Source organism: Mixophyes fleayi, chromosome 1 (assembly GCF_038048845.1).
Source record: "Mixophyes fleayi isolate aMixFle1 chromosome 1, aMixFle1.hap1, whole genome shotgun sequence".
NCBI lineage: Eukaryota > Metazoa > Chordata > Amphibia > Anura > Limnodynastidae > Mixophyes > Mixophyes fleayi.
The window spans coordinates 392,908,610-392,925,585 of record NC_134402.1 but is presented as its reverse complement, the minus strand read 5'-3'; the positions used below and the strand labels follow the sequence as shown (position 1 = coordinate 392,925,585).

Genomic DNA, 16,976 nt, shown 5'->3' with positions numbered 1-16,976 from the left:
GTAGAGTATAACGACACAAGAAAGTCTGAGATTCACTGAACAGGAAGGTTACACTTATACATATCTTACTTATGCCGAAGGCACTTCCGGATACTGTCTCCCACTCCACGCTCACAGATATGTTCAGTCCATTGCTGCGGGACACTTTTAGATAGACTGTTGCATTAGTCTCCTCGATCGTCAAAGAACTTGTCCTAAGCTCCCAAAGCAAGAAAGGTGAGAAGAGAAATAAACAAGAACTTATATTAAACTTGAAATTACATTGTCATTAGTTTTGCATATCTGCACAATTCTTTATGAATCTTATAAATATCAGCTAAAAGGATGCATGTAATGATATAAATATACTGCAGTATTCCTGTGCATGTGGCATGTTACCTGTTATTTGTGGGAAAGATGCTAAACAGTCCTTGTGGTGCCTGGTTCTGTAGCACAGTTATCCCTGTTTGTATGTGTGTGCCCAATCTAGCTCCCCCAGTGGGGTTAAACAGTATGACAGTAAAGTGCTCGTCCATCTCCGGTTCTTCATCCAACACTGCAGATATTTCCAAGGTCTGTGTGAGCAAACCACATAATCGAGATATGAATATAACAATTGGCAAATTAAGCTTATCATATTCCAAGAATGACTGGTTTCCTTCTAAGACAAGTGGATACCAAACTGTGCAAAGTTATCTGACTGATTTGTTTACAAATGGTTTACAGATGTGGTTTGTATGCCCCATTGTATGCTGGGCAACTGAGCAGCTCTAACAGAAGTGCTATTTTATATTCCGGACAAATTGGGGACCGCAACACATGTTTGCAATCTATTATCTAGAATGCGTGTGGCTTGGGATGTGCTTCACAATTTGGAACGCAACGCCTAATATGTACAAATCTCTTAGAAAATAACTGTGCCTTTCCACACACTGCCTCTGATGTACTCATTGGATTGTTTAGCAGTGCTTCTCAGTGATTGTAGGGAGAGGCACCTGGTGAACATATGCCTAGACATTCTGTTAGAAAAATTGCATGTTTGTCAGTGTGGTGTAAAGATGGTTTCTCTGAAATCAGAGCAGTATTACATCAGGCATATAAATCCATATACTTACACATCACAATAGAGCAGAGATGCAGCTTGACATGGTTAGTAGTGAATGCCAAAGTTACATTACCCTAATCATACCCCATTTTTCTCTGTATCTCCAGTTGAGAATAACTGTCAAATACTCAAGGATCACATTTTACATATAAAATGTAATAAAATACAAATACACCCACATCCTTTGTTTACAGCTTTATAAATCTCCATATCCATCCAATTACCTTTGTTTCCTTGTGGTTATACCCACAAACAGAAAGGCCACTGTCCTCCTAAGCATTATTATTCTTTTATTATTTATTGGACATTTTTAAAAATGAGACGCATAGAAACGTCATTGATTCTTTTCAGAATAGATCAACTTGATGACAAGACTTGAATTACAAGACTTTGTTGGCTGTGTTAATTTACATAGCCATGTCCACTATTTTGTATACCCACAGCCCTGTTTAAAAAATGTAGTTGGGGGAGGAGGGTCCATTTCTTATTGACCACTTTGCTTAGAAACTGCCCTGCCTGACACAAGGTAGGAATTAAGTCAGTGGTGGACAGTACCTTGAACCTCACTCTATCCTCCAAAACAACATATCCTTGCACTGGACTCAGATCCCCAGAAGCATCAGAACCGTTCTCTCCTGTGATGAGATACTGAACTGTGACAGTCCCAAATATTCCTTGAGGAGGATCCCTGATAACGCACAGCAATGCAACAGTCTCTGTCGTGTACAGGGCAGTGGGCTCCCTCAGAAAGAAGTGGTCACTGTTGTTAAAGGATATAACGCCATGACCATCGTCATTGGAAAGGATTGTAACAGTAGCTGTCATAACAAAAATATAAGTTAATAGATGATCATTTAAACAATAATTCTTTAAAATACAGATCACTTCTTAAGCAATTTAATGTAATTCACTGAGAGAATCAGACTTTAAATCATCAGTAGTGGACAGATTGAAAATGATCTATATTGAGTAAGATAAGAACTTTAGTTCAATAAAATAAACATAAAGGGCTAGATTTACTAAGCTGCGGGTTTGAAAAAGTGGGGATGTTGCCTATAGCAACCAATCAGATTCTAGCTGTCATTTTGTAGAAGGTACTAAATAAATGTTAGCTAGAATCTGATTGGTTGCTATAGGCAACATCCCCACTTTTTCAAACCCGCAGTTTAGTAAATATACCCTAAAGTGTTTATTGATATGGTGTTGGACTGCCATTTGCCATTTGCCCTTTTCCATTCTCTGAGACATAATTGAGGAATGGATCTTCACCCCTTTGGTTTTCAAAATAGACCTCTGTGACTCAATTATGTTAAAATCTGGGGATTGAGCTGGTCACATGAGTTGTTGAATTTTGTCTTCATGTTTCTCAAACCATTGAACACATCTAGCTGAGGACCTCATTTACAAAGCGTACTGGATGGACTGCATCTGGGTTTCCACAGAGGTGGAAAAATTTGAAGAGATCCACTGTGCAAATTTGTTAACTTCACATCAAATTCCAACCTCCTAAAACCTCAGAACCAACCCTTTCATTGAATAAAGCTTTTCCATTTTTTCCCCAAAATACTACTCACTTACCATGAGAGTGCACCCAATCTAACTATCTGGATCGTCTTTATTACACGTGGCGCCCTTGTGTGGTCGAAGAATAAATTTTACATTGATCAAAGTGTACCTAGAACTGCGTTCTTCTATTGAGCAACTGGAAATGCAAACTACATCCTACTCTAAGTACAAGGACAAGACATGATCTCCACCAGCTCAGATCTGGTGCAAAAATCAAAGTCCTGTTGCAGATAGGAAATGGCTGTTCACCCTTGTGCACAAGAAAGGACGCCTCTAAGAATGCACCCTCTCCACCCTGGATCTCATTTCAATAATCTCTTTTCATGAAATGAATTCTCGTTTTTGCACTGTCCACAAAACTAGCCACACAGGTGTGTTTTTATTATGTAATTTAAAAAAGAACACCCTCACTCCACCCAACAATTCCTGACCATGGCCTTATCTGTGTGGAGGTTGTAAATTTCCTGTGTTTGCAGTGGGTTTCCTCTGGTTACTTCCCACACTCCAAAAACACAGAAGTAGGTTAATTGACTGCTTACAAAATTAACCCTAGTCTGTGTGTGTTAGGGAATTTAGACTGTTAGCTCTAATGGGGCAGGGACTGATGTGAATGACAAATATTCTCTGTACAGCGCTGCAGATTTGGTTGCGCTATATAAACAAATAAATAAATGATGATGATAAATATAAATGATGGATAAGTGGGTCCAGTAGAGTTATGGAAACATATTGGTTTTGAGTTATTTGCTTAATCAGATTCTCTTGACCTATTATTAGAACTAGAATGAAGACCCACTTTTACTGCATAAAATTAGAGCAGTTGTATACCATTATTTCATGTAATATAAACACTAAGGGGTAAATGTATGAATCTCCGGATTCTTCATCTCCGGCATGTTCAGCCTCTTCAGAGCTTAAATTTAAAGCGGCGCTGCATTGTAATGGGAAACTTCCCTTTACCAGGCAGCGCCGCTTTAAATTTAAGCGCTGAAGAGGCTCAAAATGCCGGAGATGAAGAATCCGGAGATTCATACATTTACCCCTAAATGTGGTTAGAACCAAAGGAAGCTGAATCCTTTGCATGCAGACTGAATTAAAACTGAATGTAACCACAAAGAATCGAATACAATCAATTGCTGTAATCAGTTGCAGCATCTTAGTTATCACAAGCAAAAATAGTAGATGTTTCTTTTCTGCATATCAAGCTATTCAATAGCATTTTCAATTTGGAAGTGATATACTTTAATTTTCTTAGTCGATTTATACTAAGATTAATATGCACATTAATTATGCAGCCAGACAATACCTATGATATAGAACCAGATGTTTTTGGTCCTTCATGTTACCTGTTGTATTCTGACCCAACTCTAGTCCAAGGGAAGGATTTGCTAGTATCAATTGGAACTTTTCATCTCCTTCTGGGATATTGTCATCATTGATGAGAACATCAATAAATTTATATTTTTCTCCATCAGCAAATGTTACAATCTGAAAGAAGCATTATCAAGGTGTTTAACCTTATAATTACTTGCACGTGTCTCCTATAAAAAGTCTAAATGGCACATATGTGTGCTAACCACAGTCCACAGATAAAATGCAACATTAAAGCAGTCTCCTGCCAGTAAAACTAATGACAGCTCAAATCTGATTGTTTCTTACAGGTTACATTTTGGGCCCTTTGTATCATGTTACTAAAGGGGTAGGAAACTATGACTGTAATGCAATATTTATGTAAAGAAACTGGGGAATATGGCGTATTTGTAACAAGCACATAGGAGGGTACATACTTATATTTCTGTGCAGAGTATGAGAAACGTTAAAGGGAGGTGTCCTCTACCACCTTGCCTGTTGTCTGCCTTATTTACACACCTTTCTGGACTCGGCCACACCAAGACTATCACATGTGTCCCTTGCAAGTATGTCATGCTACCCAGCTACTTCATTGTAAAAGGATTATCACACTCAATAAGACTGACAGGAAACCTATGTCAGATTTAGAACAGTGGTCACATCAGCATCATTGAGCAAGAGGTTGATATTTCACTTACATACTAATAGGAAATGTGGCTTGAAAATGTCCTTAACGTTTCTTATTGTTTTTTTGAGACCACAGTGATTCATGTGCCCATCTTTCCTTATTGAGGTCAACGATTGCTATGTAAATTGCATTACCTAGAAGTCTGTTATTGTTTTGGAGTGTCTTTCTAATGTATATAATAATACATTAGCTGAATAATGCCTATATAGTGTATACTAGATAGTGTGTGAGTGCTAGTATACTAGTGCTAGTTGTTTTTATATCCATCCTTGTTTTTTGAAATACTGGGCATATTGAGAGACATAATATGCATCACATATAACCTTAATTCCAGGCCTCCCAAGTCCTTACTCATGCTCACAGCTGTCTCTCTCTCTCCTCTGCTACTAGATAGAATGTTGTGTGTGTGACAAAAAGTCATCATCATTAATGGAGACATTTGCCCATCATCCATCTGAAGAAGCCCCAGTCTCTCGCAGGTGTGTTTAAATGAAGGTGTACTTATGTGTAAAATCCTTACCATTGAGGTAACATTGTAATCCATTCCCAGTTGTGCTTCTATATTCTGTGCATAGAAAAACAATGTCACATTTCCAACTGTTCCCTTATTCCGATGAGCTGCAAGTGACAAAACACCATAGGTTTCATTGACTTCATAGCTGAAAGGGAAACAAGACAATATTACACTTACTTACAAAATTATTCTCTCACTCCACTGGATTATATGCTGTGATACACTGTAAAATCTACACCAGTGGACACCAAATATGTTTTAGCAATCGCAACAAACGTGTGTGATATTTGGTAAATCAATTCCACTGATTTTAAATACAATTAAACATCAGGAAAAAACATTAGCACAATAGGGCAATAGGATATGATGGGCTCCTGGGTCCTGATCCCACCAGGTTTCATTCATTCATTCACACATCTTTAAAGGACAGCTGACGTCATTCTGATTCTCAGCCTTACGGCAGGTTATAGCTTTGGGACAATTATTGTAGTGACATTAATGATATGATGAAAATAACACTCATCCAAAGCTCCCTGGCTTTTGGTTGGATGGTATCTCCTGGCAGCCAGAGGAAATAAACTTGTGACTGTAGTTTCACCAACCAGCAATTATGTGCTATAATAGAAAGCAAGTAGGGCAAGTGTTCCTATTATGAGCGTAGTAGTTAGTAACGTAGTATACTTAATGCCGTACCTGATGTCTACACTTACTGGAGGCAGTCATTTTCAGGAGAATGCAACTTAGCAATTTAGTAGTAACCAGTGACATCACTGAGGCATGAGGCACAAAGTTATCTTTACTAAAAGCCGATTCCGTCCATAAAAAGGCTGCCCCCACTAAGCCTAGGTGAAGGTACACTTTTGGCCTTTTCAAGATAACAGAACTATGAAAACAATGCTAGTAAATTAGTGGAATATTCATCCATATGGTTCCGATAAGGCTAATGTCTGGCAATAAAAAATGTAAGTAGTTAGAAAACAATATAATTATATTTGCACAAACCTTGTCCTCTGCCATTCAATAACTCCCTGGATTCCGTCATTTGCTTCAATAATGATCTGAGCACTCAAGCCTTCAATGTCTAAACAGAAAAATATTAATCAACTTATCATGTTTAACTGGCATAAAAGAAAACAATATATGTACAAAAGTAATATTGACTAAAAGTGTCTATGTGTCACATGGAGAGTAATTACAGACCAGGCGCACACACACACCATAGACAATACCCCTAAGCAGGTTACAGAAAATTACCAATTGACAGCAGTTATCACATAGGACAATGGTAATATCCCAATAGAAAGACAAATAGGAAAAAGTGTATAGTAACTGCACTAGTAATCAGTATTATACATAGTCGTATTTCCATTCACAATAAACCATAAATTATGTATTTATAAAAATAAACATTGATATATAAATATAAATATAAAAACCTTAATAAAGGTAACACAGATGCATGAACCATATAAATATGAGTTGCTAATTACTGGAATGGTGTGCAATAAATATGGTATGATGGTATATTCAGAAATAAAACAGTTTCTTTAGTTTCACCTTAGATTGCTATAGACAACACTATCCAATTAATATAACTCCATGAGCCCAATTGTAGCAACATAAATGATGTTTCTACACAGCATAGTTACATTACCGTATAGACGGCTACTCACAGAAGTCTCCACGCTAAATCAATGCAGCACCTTGCGCTCGGACTCCACTTAGTGAAGTATGGACACTTCAATGTAGCCCTGATAGTTAGCAATTCACAGTCCCGATCACATGACTGATTAGTGGGGATTCCCTTCACACGGAGGATTCTCCACAACGTATGAGATATTGAAGTAACAGGTGAAGCACTGTGGTATGAATTCAAAGGTCTGGCACAAACAATAGAAACTCCAATTCCAGTATTCCAGTATTGGCAGGTTATTGAATCAGTCCTGACACGTTTCTGTGCAAACAGCACTTTTATCAGAAGGACATGAATTTATTAAGGTTTTTAAATTTATATATTAATGTTTAGTTTTATGAATAAATAATTTATGGTTTACTGTGAATGGAAATGCGACTATGTATAATATTGATTACTAGCGCAGTCACTATACACTTTTTCATAAAAGAAAGCAAGCAATAGTTCCATCACCGTAAGCCTTCACTTTGATACACATAATGTAGGTGTCTATACTTTTGTTAATTTTTGAGTCTAGTGTTCTTATACTCTAATGCACATTTTTTTGGTACAAAGGGTTTGTGAAGCTTTTTTGTGCGTCTGATTCATTATATTATGTTCTCCTTCTGATGGAAGGATGAAAGAAATCCAGTATTTCATACCTCCCAACATGTCTGTTCCCGGCAGCGAGCCAGTGGGCATGGCCACATCCCAATAGGGGGGTATGGTCAAGCCCCCAGGGAGCTGCCTAGCACTGTAAAGAGCTAAACTGCCCATTAGATACCTCCGTTGCCCCAACATTCCCACCCACATGTCTCCGAGGTGGGACAGCGGGACAGAGCCCTAAAACAGGGGCGGATCTAGACTTTATGTTTAGGGGGGCAATTTTGCATAATCACGCCCCTCCTTTGCTCTGATTGGCTGGCCTGCGCTAACCCCGCCTTCCGCCCGCGATTGGCCCCATCCCTCCCATTGTGGTCGCCGGCTGGGACCACTCTGATTGGCTGGCCCACATTTAGCCCCACCCCCGCTCGCACTTAGCCCCGCCCCTCCCGTTTTAATCGGCAGCTGGGACCTAGCTTTTTGCTGCTAGGGGGGGCGAATGCCCCGATCGCCCCCCCCCCCCCCCCCCTGGATCCGCCACTGCCCTAAAATCGGGAGTGTCCTACTGAAATCGAGACAGTTGAGAGATATGAGTATTGAGTTCAACCAAAGAGTTTATAGGTAGATTCAGCCAAACACATTTTAACCTTTATTTATAGAGCACCACCAGAGAGTTTTTAACCATTCAGATCACTCCCTGCCGACAGTGGAGTTTGCATTCTGAATTAATATCAGTTTTGTCAGCAGCCAAACTAGTAGTATGTTATTGAACTGTGCGAGCGAAATGGAGCACCTGAAGGAAACCCACATTAACACAGCGAGAATATACAAACTCCACACAGATAGGGCCCTGGTCAGAATGGAAGTCAGTTCACCAGCGATGCTAACTATTGTACATATCCAAACAATCTCCTCTCACAGGAGTTAAAACTGCAGATAATACTTTATTCATTTATTGATCATATTAATATGAAAATTATGGCTCAGAATGTGTTTAGCATTTGGTAATAACCAAAAATATTGATTTAGTGCAAATCCTTAAAATTTAAAAAATACAAGTTTGAGCACATGAAAATATATGAAAAGTAATTGTGTTAAAATATACACAAAGACAGAGATGTATCTGACAAACAGACAAACAACAAGATGGAAGAATCTCAGGATCAAACTGATAGTAACAAAGAGCTGTGACATACAAAGAACAGCTGCCAACACTCATGGCCTATTTATTAGCGCAAAGGCTGTCCCAGTACAGTAGTAGTGGGGTGAAGCCCAGAATGTGCACTGTCTGTCTTCTACACATTGTTTTTATTAAAAGCAGAGCTGCAGAGCTGACTGAGGCTTCCATCGCCTCTAGACCAGCTCACTAACACACTCTGAGACTACAGATTTCTAGCCTGAAGCATAAACATAGATCGATAGATTCACATAACAAAATATTTTAAAAAGGAAGTTTTTTTAAAAAGGAAGTTTTGTACTTCACCACACATAACATGTATTATAGAGTTTAGGGAAGATGCAATATAGCTGGACAATGTTAGCAGGTTTGTTAATTACCTTTCATCCTGTAATATATTAATTCTATGAGCATGCAAGAAAGGAAATTAAATGAGAACAAAAAAATAAACGTTAAAGCTTTCAGAAAACAAAAAGACAGTTAAGTGAGTGCAGGTTATTGACATTAATTAAGGTGAATTTTTCCTTAAAATAATTTGTACTTGTTAATTTTATGGGCTTCGCTTGACAACTCCCATCTGTCATTTTGGTTACCGCTGTGTTCCCATTATCTCTGTGCAACCTGATCCAGGCATTGTCACTGGTTCATGCGGTCAGCCCTCTCCACCATCAACGCTGATCCTAAAGACACAGCCTTTGCCTCTCCCCCTTCCGAATATCTATGTCCATTCATAATATCCAACCTCTCTCTTTTGGCATATAGTCCTGTTGTCAAGCAGTGGCGGGACTCTCTATAAGGGGTGGGTGGGCATTCATTTCAGCAGCGCATGCTGCCTGCACTCCAGGTAACTAAATCCTCCCTGGAATCAACGGTCGGTGGAGTCAAGTAGCACCCTTATAATTAACAAGTACCAAATAATGTAGGATTAACAAAAAGGAAGATTTTTACTTACCGTAAAATCGATTTCTCTTACTCCATTGGGGGACCCTGCAAGACATTGGGGACATACCAAAGCTGCCTCTAAGGGAGGGAAAGCTCTGGAAGGGCTGTATGCAGTACTCTGCGCCCAAAACTCACATGAAAGGATGCAAAGCCCTGCAATCTGTAGAATTTGGAGAATGTGTGGACAGATGACCACGTATCCGCTCTACATAGCTGCTCCACCGAAGCCCCAAGACGTGCCGCCCAAGAAGCGCCAACAACTCTGGTAGAGTGAGCTTTCAACGATAGTGGGACAGGCAGAGACGCCTGAACATAAGCCAGTCTAATAGTGGAAGTGATCCAGCAGGCAAGCGACTGCCTGAAAGCAGGCCATACCTGCTTTTGAGCATCGTAAAGAACAAAAAGGTTTTTGGCCTTACGGACAGAGGCTGTGCAGTCAACATAACATCGAAGCGCACGAACCACATCCAGCAACCGTAACTCGTCACTTGAAGAAGAAGAAGGAGAAGGAGGAGGAGGACGGAAAGCTGGGACCACAATCTCTTGATTTAAGTGGAACCTGGACACTACCTTTGGAATAAAAAGAAGGTTTGGTGCGAAGAACCGCTTTATCTTCGTGGAAAATCAAGAAAGGAGAGTGCTGCCAATTACGACACACTATGCGCTGACAAGATAGCCAGGAGAAATACCGTTTTCCAAGTGAGATGACGTAAATCAAACAAATCTAGAGACTCAAACGGCGTCTGGGTAAGCGCATTGGGCTCCAAATTGAGGTCCCAAGGCTCTACTGGATGAATGAACGGGGGCTGTACATGAAGGAACCCCTGCAAGAAGGTCTGAACATCCCTAAAAGTCGCAAGCTTACTCTGAAAATAAATGGAGAGCGCCGAGATCTGAACCTTAAGGGACTCCAGAGAGAGCCCCTTATCTAGGCCGGCCTGCAGGAAAGACAGCATTTTAGGAAGGCTAAACCTGGATGTGTGGAGACCTTGGGACTCACACCAAAGAATGTATGTCTTGCTGACTCGATGATATATGGCTGAGGAGGACATTTTCCTGGCCTCGATCAGAGTACCAATAACGTCTCACGAAAAACACCTGGCCCTGAGAATCAGGGTTTCAACAGCCATAACGTCAAAGCTTGCCAATCTAAAGCATGGCAGAGAAGAGGACCTTGAACAAGAAGATCTGGTCGCATTGGCAGATGGAAGGGGGTGCCACTGCCAGTTTCAGAATGTCTGAAAACCATGCCCTGCGTGGCCAGTGAGGGGCCTCCAGGATTGCGGGAACCTGCTCTCTTTTTAACTTGCGAGAGCATGGGTATCGTCAGGAACAGGTACACTAGTTGGAAGTGCCATGGAACTGTCATGGCATCCGTGAGATGTGCCTGAGGTTCTCAAGACTTTGAGCCGTATAGGGGGACCGGATAGTTTAGCCTGGATGCCATGAGATCGATCTCTGGCATGCCCCAGCATTCCACTAGGAGGGCAAAGACCTGTTTGTTTAGGGACCATTCGCCCGGGTGAACCCTTTGTCTGCTGAGGAAGTCGCCCTCACAATTTTTCACGCCAGGAATGTAAATGGCCGATATCCGGGGAACATGACGCTCCGCCCATACCATGATCCTGGCCATCTCCCGCATGGCCCCTACACTGCGAGCTCCCCCTTGGGGATTTAGATACGCCACGCCCATTGCATTGTCTGACTGAATTTGAAGAGGCTTCCCTGACAGAAACCTGTGCTTGTGTACACCGATCCGAGTTCTACGATGTTGATAGAGAGTGTGGCCTCCTTGGGGGACCAGAGGCTGTGGAATCTCAAAGACCCTGTGACCCCTCCACAACCTAACAGACTTGCATCTGTCGTAAGTAAGGTCCATGGGCCGGTCCGGAGTGACTGACCCTTCTCCAGATTTTGTTTGGATAACCACCACGCCAGGGAGAGGCGAGTGGGTTTCGAGAGGCGGATGATCTGCCTGTCTAAATGCTCTAAATGCTCCTGAGAACCCGACCATTTGCGAAGAAACTCGTGTTGAAGAAGGCGAGATTGGAATTGCGCGAAGGGCACTGCCTTGAACACTGATACCATTGTTCTCAGGGGTTTCAGGAGAGATACCTCTCTCCACACAAGAAGGGTCCTGGTTTTACGCAAGAGAGCGAGGACTTTGCTTACCGGAAAATATACTCTCTGGGTCACTGTGCCGAACATGAGACACAGGAAGAGCATTCGCTGTTCTGGAATGAGAAAGTATTTGGTTGAAATCACAATCCACCCATGAGCTTCCAGAAACTAGATTGCTACCCTTCGGCCTAGCAATCGCTAGGCCCTACCCATCGGTCTAGCGATTGCTAGGCCGAAGGGTAGGGCCCTGAACTGAAAGTGGGAGTTTCCTACCGCAAAGTGGAGAAGACAATGGTATCTTTTCCATACAGGAACATGCAGGTAGGCATCTTTGATATCTATGGAGGCCAGGAAACCTCCCTGCTCCATTTTGGTTTTGGCACCAGGAAGAGACTGGAGTACAACCCCTGATCCCTTTCCTGCATTGGAACGGGAACAATAACCCCGACTGTCAGCAAATTCTAGATTGCCTCCTGAAGTGCCTTGCGCCTGAGGAGACAAAGGGGGGTTGCTGTGGTGAAGAACATTCGTGGCAGGAACTGGGCTAGGTCTATGACATAACCCCGGGACACAAATTCCCAGGTCCAAACGTCCGTGGTGGATGTCCACCATTGGCCCTGGAAACGAAGAATGCATTCCCCTGGGGAAAGATTGTCACTCTGTGGGCTTACCATCCGGTCTCGAGGTACCTCGCCTAACAGCGCCCCTACCTCTGCTATACGCTCCCCTATGGGCAGAGGACTGACCTCTCGACAGGGTATCCTGGCCTCGGGCAAAAGAACGAAAGGACCAATAACGTCCTTGTCGCGGGCTACTGGAACCCATGGAAAGAGCGTTGCTCTTTCCTCTTGTGGCCACCTGAATGACCTTTTCTATATCTGACCCAAACAGAGTAACCCCATCATATAGCAAGCTCTCTAGAGCTCGCTTTGAATCAGCGTTCGCTCTCCAAGAGCGTAACCATAAAGTACAAAGAGCTGCTATAATGAGAGCCGTGAATCTAGAATTAACGGAAACAGCATCCATGGCTGCCAGGCCCACATAATCAGAAGTCTTCTGGATATGCTCGGCCAAGGAGAGGAGTTCCGCAAGTGGAACGTTATCCTGAATGCCTCTAACTGTTCAGCCCATTGTTGAATAGCTATGTTAGCCCAGGCCACCGCCATAGTGGGTCTAAACCTACTGCCTGATGCAACATAAGCTGAACGGAGGGCCTGATTGCACTTTTTATCCGTGGGGTCCCTCAGTGAGACCTGCTCCTGAGTGGGAATCGCAGAAGAGGAGGACAAAAGCGCTACAGGAGTGTCAACTCTAGTGGAGGCCTCACATTTAACGGAGGCCTCTGCTGGGAGAGGGTAAAGCGACTTGAATCTGCCCGACATCATAAACTGCTTATTTGACCTCAGCCAGGCGCCGGTTTCCATCTGCATCATCTGAGGGGATGGTGGGAAAGCAGCCACCTGCACCTTGGTCTTTTTAAACAAGAAGAACCCCGAAGGAGCCGTGGGCTCGGGATCTGCAAAACCTAAAGTATGTCTGATAACCAGAATGAAGTTATCAACATTATGGCCAGAGGCAGAATCTACAGAACTATGTCCTCTTCCTGTAGATCAATATCTAATTCAGCTTCCTCCTCTGAGGAATGCTCTGAAACACGATCATGGCCCTGGGCTACATCAGAAATTACTCTCTTGGCCATGTGTGTTACTGTAAGCAGGCGCTCCTCTCCCTGAACTGAATCGGACAGAGAGGATGTGACTGCGACAGCTAGAGAGTGTGTAGAAGTGTGAGAAACTGGAAACTCACATACCTCTGTGGACCGTAACCCTGGTGAGCTCTGTCATGGCTGTTGTCAGTGACTTAGCACAGAGCGGTTCTTCCATAGCTGCTGCCTCCTGGGCTGGACATCGTTGCACCTGGGTTTCAGCTTCGCAAACCGTACACAGAGTTTCCTGGTTAGGCTGTCCAATAGATAATTTGGCACATGTATAAAATAGTGCAGACATACCGGAGGATTCCTTCTCAGACATATTTAGAATGTATAACAGATTTAGTTAAACCAATTATAATATTTAAAAGAAATAGTCTGAGAGCTATAGGCTGCACACAGTACAACAAGATCTTACCAAGTTTCTGTACTAGGTAAGTGTCTTGAGTATACACCAATCCCAAGTCACTGAAAACAATACTCCTGATTGTGAAAAACAGCCTTAAATGTATGTAATATGTCTCTATGGAGTACAGTATTAAACAAAAAAATGATACAAGTTGAGGAGAGGCAGAGAAGAGGAACAGCATGCAGCACGATGATCTCTGTGTCCAAATATGGCCGCTTCCGTGCCAGGAAGTAGGAAGCGGGAGGAGGGAAGTTCCTCCTGCAGAACCTCTCCCAAAGATGGCCGCCTCTGTTAACTTCCGATCAGCGCATACCACAGTATGGCTGTCAGCGTGTATTGCAAGCAAGCTTCTCTTAGAGTGCCCAGGCAGCATGTGCAGTAAGTCTAGCAATTCGGTAAACAAATTGCCTCCTATCGTGGTCGAGGGGGGAGGGGGGACTTGCTGGCACGTCCGTCTGGTCGGGAGGAGAGGCTGCTACAGTTTCACTCCCGCCCGACTAGCAAAATGTAACTACGGCCGTTTGTATGGCCGTCCCTAATGAGCACAAACCCTGGTGTCTCTTAAATAAATGCTGCCTCTATGGCAGACTTGCATTAGGTCCCTCTGTTGCTTGTTAATCTAGGGGAAGGACAGGTTGCTGGTAATGGTGCGAGGGGTGAGTGAGCTGAAGCTGTTGCTCCCCCTCCGCAGGGACCCAGAGTGAAGGAAGCCGACAGACTATTCACTCCTCTGGGTCTTGAGTTCGATCCCTGCGCTGCACCTGAAAAGAAAGAAAAAAATAAAAACATGAAAACCTGTATCTAAATAAAGTATAGGCAGGAGCCTATACCAAAGTGACCTATCTCCTAGGCACTTACCAAAAAACTGAGGTATCTACAGGAAAGGAGGGGCATAGCAAGGGAGGAGTATGATGATAAAACAAGTTGATAAGTGCCTAGACTCCTAGTCCCACCTACTATACCCCAATGTCTCGCAGTGTCCCCCAATGGTAGGAAAGAGAAATATTTATTTTATTTTATGCCATTATTTATCATGTGACTTCTTACAAACAGGTGAAATATATCAGTAACATAAGCAAAATGAAGTTTGTGATACAAGGCACCTGTTTTGCTTGAAACTCCATCCCCACCCAGAGTTGCAGTCTTACATACAGTATCTTTAGTAATCATTTATATCTCTGATATCTCTCAGTAGACCTGAAGGGATCACTAATCTGACTATCAGCCCACTTTACAACTAAACCAAAATATATTATTCTGCTCATATACCCACTAACATAAAAGAAGCCCATAAGCAATAATTAAAGTCAAAATAAATTAATATCAGTAGAATAGAAACAATAGCAAAATTATACACTATTATACACTTGTAAATGAAAAAAAGATCATCTTAGCAAAGGTATTACGATCTCATGTTTGCTATATATATATATATATATATATATATATATATATATATATATATACACATCCATACACATATACACACACACACTATTCAGTAACATAATAGTACCCAGGCGCGGAGGAGAGGATGTCACTAACTTCACAGTCAGTTCCACAGAGATCAAGGTGACAAGGATGTATTCTTGGAGTTCAGGTATATCATCCTGCGAAGAAAAGCACACATTACTGTGTTGGTAACTGAGAAATAAGTAGTCAGCTAATATGACTGGGATGGATCTAGTACATCTGCAACTAAAGGTAAAAATTAAACTAGGTATACTTAAATCTGCTTGGCCTAAGCAACAGAATTAACACACAATGTAATTATGTACACTCTTCAGTTATATGATGATTGCCTGGTTTATATTTTTAATATTATGTTATATTGTAAATTTGTAAGTGATTTTACCTCTAGAATAGACACATTAATGGCAGCAGTTGTTTCCCCATCCCGCATTATCAGCGATCCAGATGTAGCAATGTAATCCAGGCCTGGCTCTGCTCTGTGAATACCGCTTTCATTCAGTGGATGTGTGAAGGTCACGGATGTTGTGTATGTGATATTAATATCTCCTAACAAGGACCAAAAGCAAAGAACAAAGATTTTGTTCAGTAACATATAATAAAGCAATGTATTGTGACAAAGAGACCACTATTAAAATGAACAATAAAGGCCTGTTACATGTTCGAATGTACATCTATTTGCGTAGCGTATCTTGTGTGAAATCACTCTTTGCATGCTCAGAAATGGACCTTACGCCAAGGTCCGGATGCAAATGACTCTTCCGACTGTCTACGATTTGGGAGGCAGGGCACGGTAGGAAAGGGGTGGATTAATGTAGGCCATGAGCAGTAAGGGCTCACCGTTGGCATGACGTCGCAGATGCGGCCGTTTTAAGTCCTGGGTTTCTCAGAACTATGCTTGGTTTCACCCAAATTATTTGACCATCTACAGGGCAGGTGTAAGTGCTGACTGATAGTGATGACTGACATGTCTTTATTTAAAAAAAACTATAAGTATGCGTGCCACTAAATAGCACAGAACACATTGTGTATGCAAGTAGGATAGACATATTTAATGTAAAATAATAAAAAACTTTTTTTTTAATCTATATTTTTATAATATAAACTAATATATAATATAATATTTTTAAAAATATAATACAAAGTCTGCACAAAACAAAATGACTATTAATAAGGACTATCACTTACTAAAACCACATTTTGAGTAGTGTTATCTCTGAAAAACCAAACATTATTTTTAAGAAGAATAAAAACTTTAAAAATTTGTTAGCCCATAGATTTCCAAAGAGGGTAGAGGAACTTACTCATACCGGGGTGGCTTCAAAACTCCTGAAAAACCAAAAGGTAATTTCAAATGTAACAAGACAATTTATGAAAAACAAATGTAAGTTTGTCATCTCAAATGTATCAAGAGAGAGTTTTACTATTTCTTCCGTCTGGAATTGCGATTCGATATATGCAATTTACGTTTTACATTGTCTGTGCAGACTGTAATATGTGGGTAGAACCACTAGATCCTCGAGGATCAGATTCATGGAACATAGGAGACACATCCTCAATAAGCTGAATTCCCATGGTGAATCATAACATTTTATGGAATTACATAATGCAGATCCTACACAATTGTCTATTACCTTTATGGAACACATTGAGCCCACAATATTAGGTGGGG

The 16,976-nt window shown here is 41.6% G+C and overlaps 1 protein-coding gene across 1 annotated transcript in view; it reads right to left on the bottom strand.

Annotated features, from left to right (window-relative positions):
• Positions 1-16,976, bottom strand: part of ADGRV1 (adhesion G protein-coupled receptor V1) — a 397,132-nt gene that overhangs the window by 237,996 nt on the left and 142,160 nt on the right. Inside the window, exons 38-45 of the mRNA XM_075212995.1 lie at positions 15,690-15,853; positions 15,351-15,444; positions 6,205-6,283; positions 5,209-5,347; positions 3,997-4,138; positions 1,640-1,902; positions 379-554; positions 70-194 (exon numbers count right to left, since the gene is read on the bottom strand). Coding sequence (XP_075069096.1) covers positions 70-194; positions 379-554; positions 1,640-1,902; positions 3,997-4,138; positions 5,209-5,347; positions 6,205-6,283; positions 15,351-15,444; positions 15,690-15,853 — 1,182 coding nt within the window. The remainder of the gene's footprint in view (positions 1-69; positions 195-378; positions 555-1,639; positions 1,903-3,996; positions 4,139-5,208; positions 5,348-6,204; positions 6,284-15,350; positions 15,445-15,689; positions 15,854-16,976) is intronic.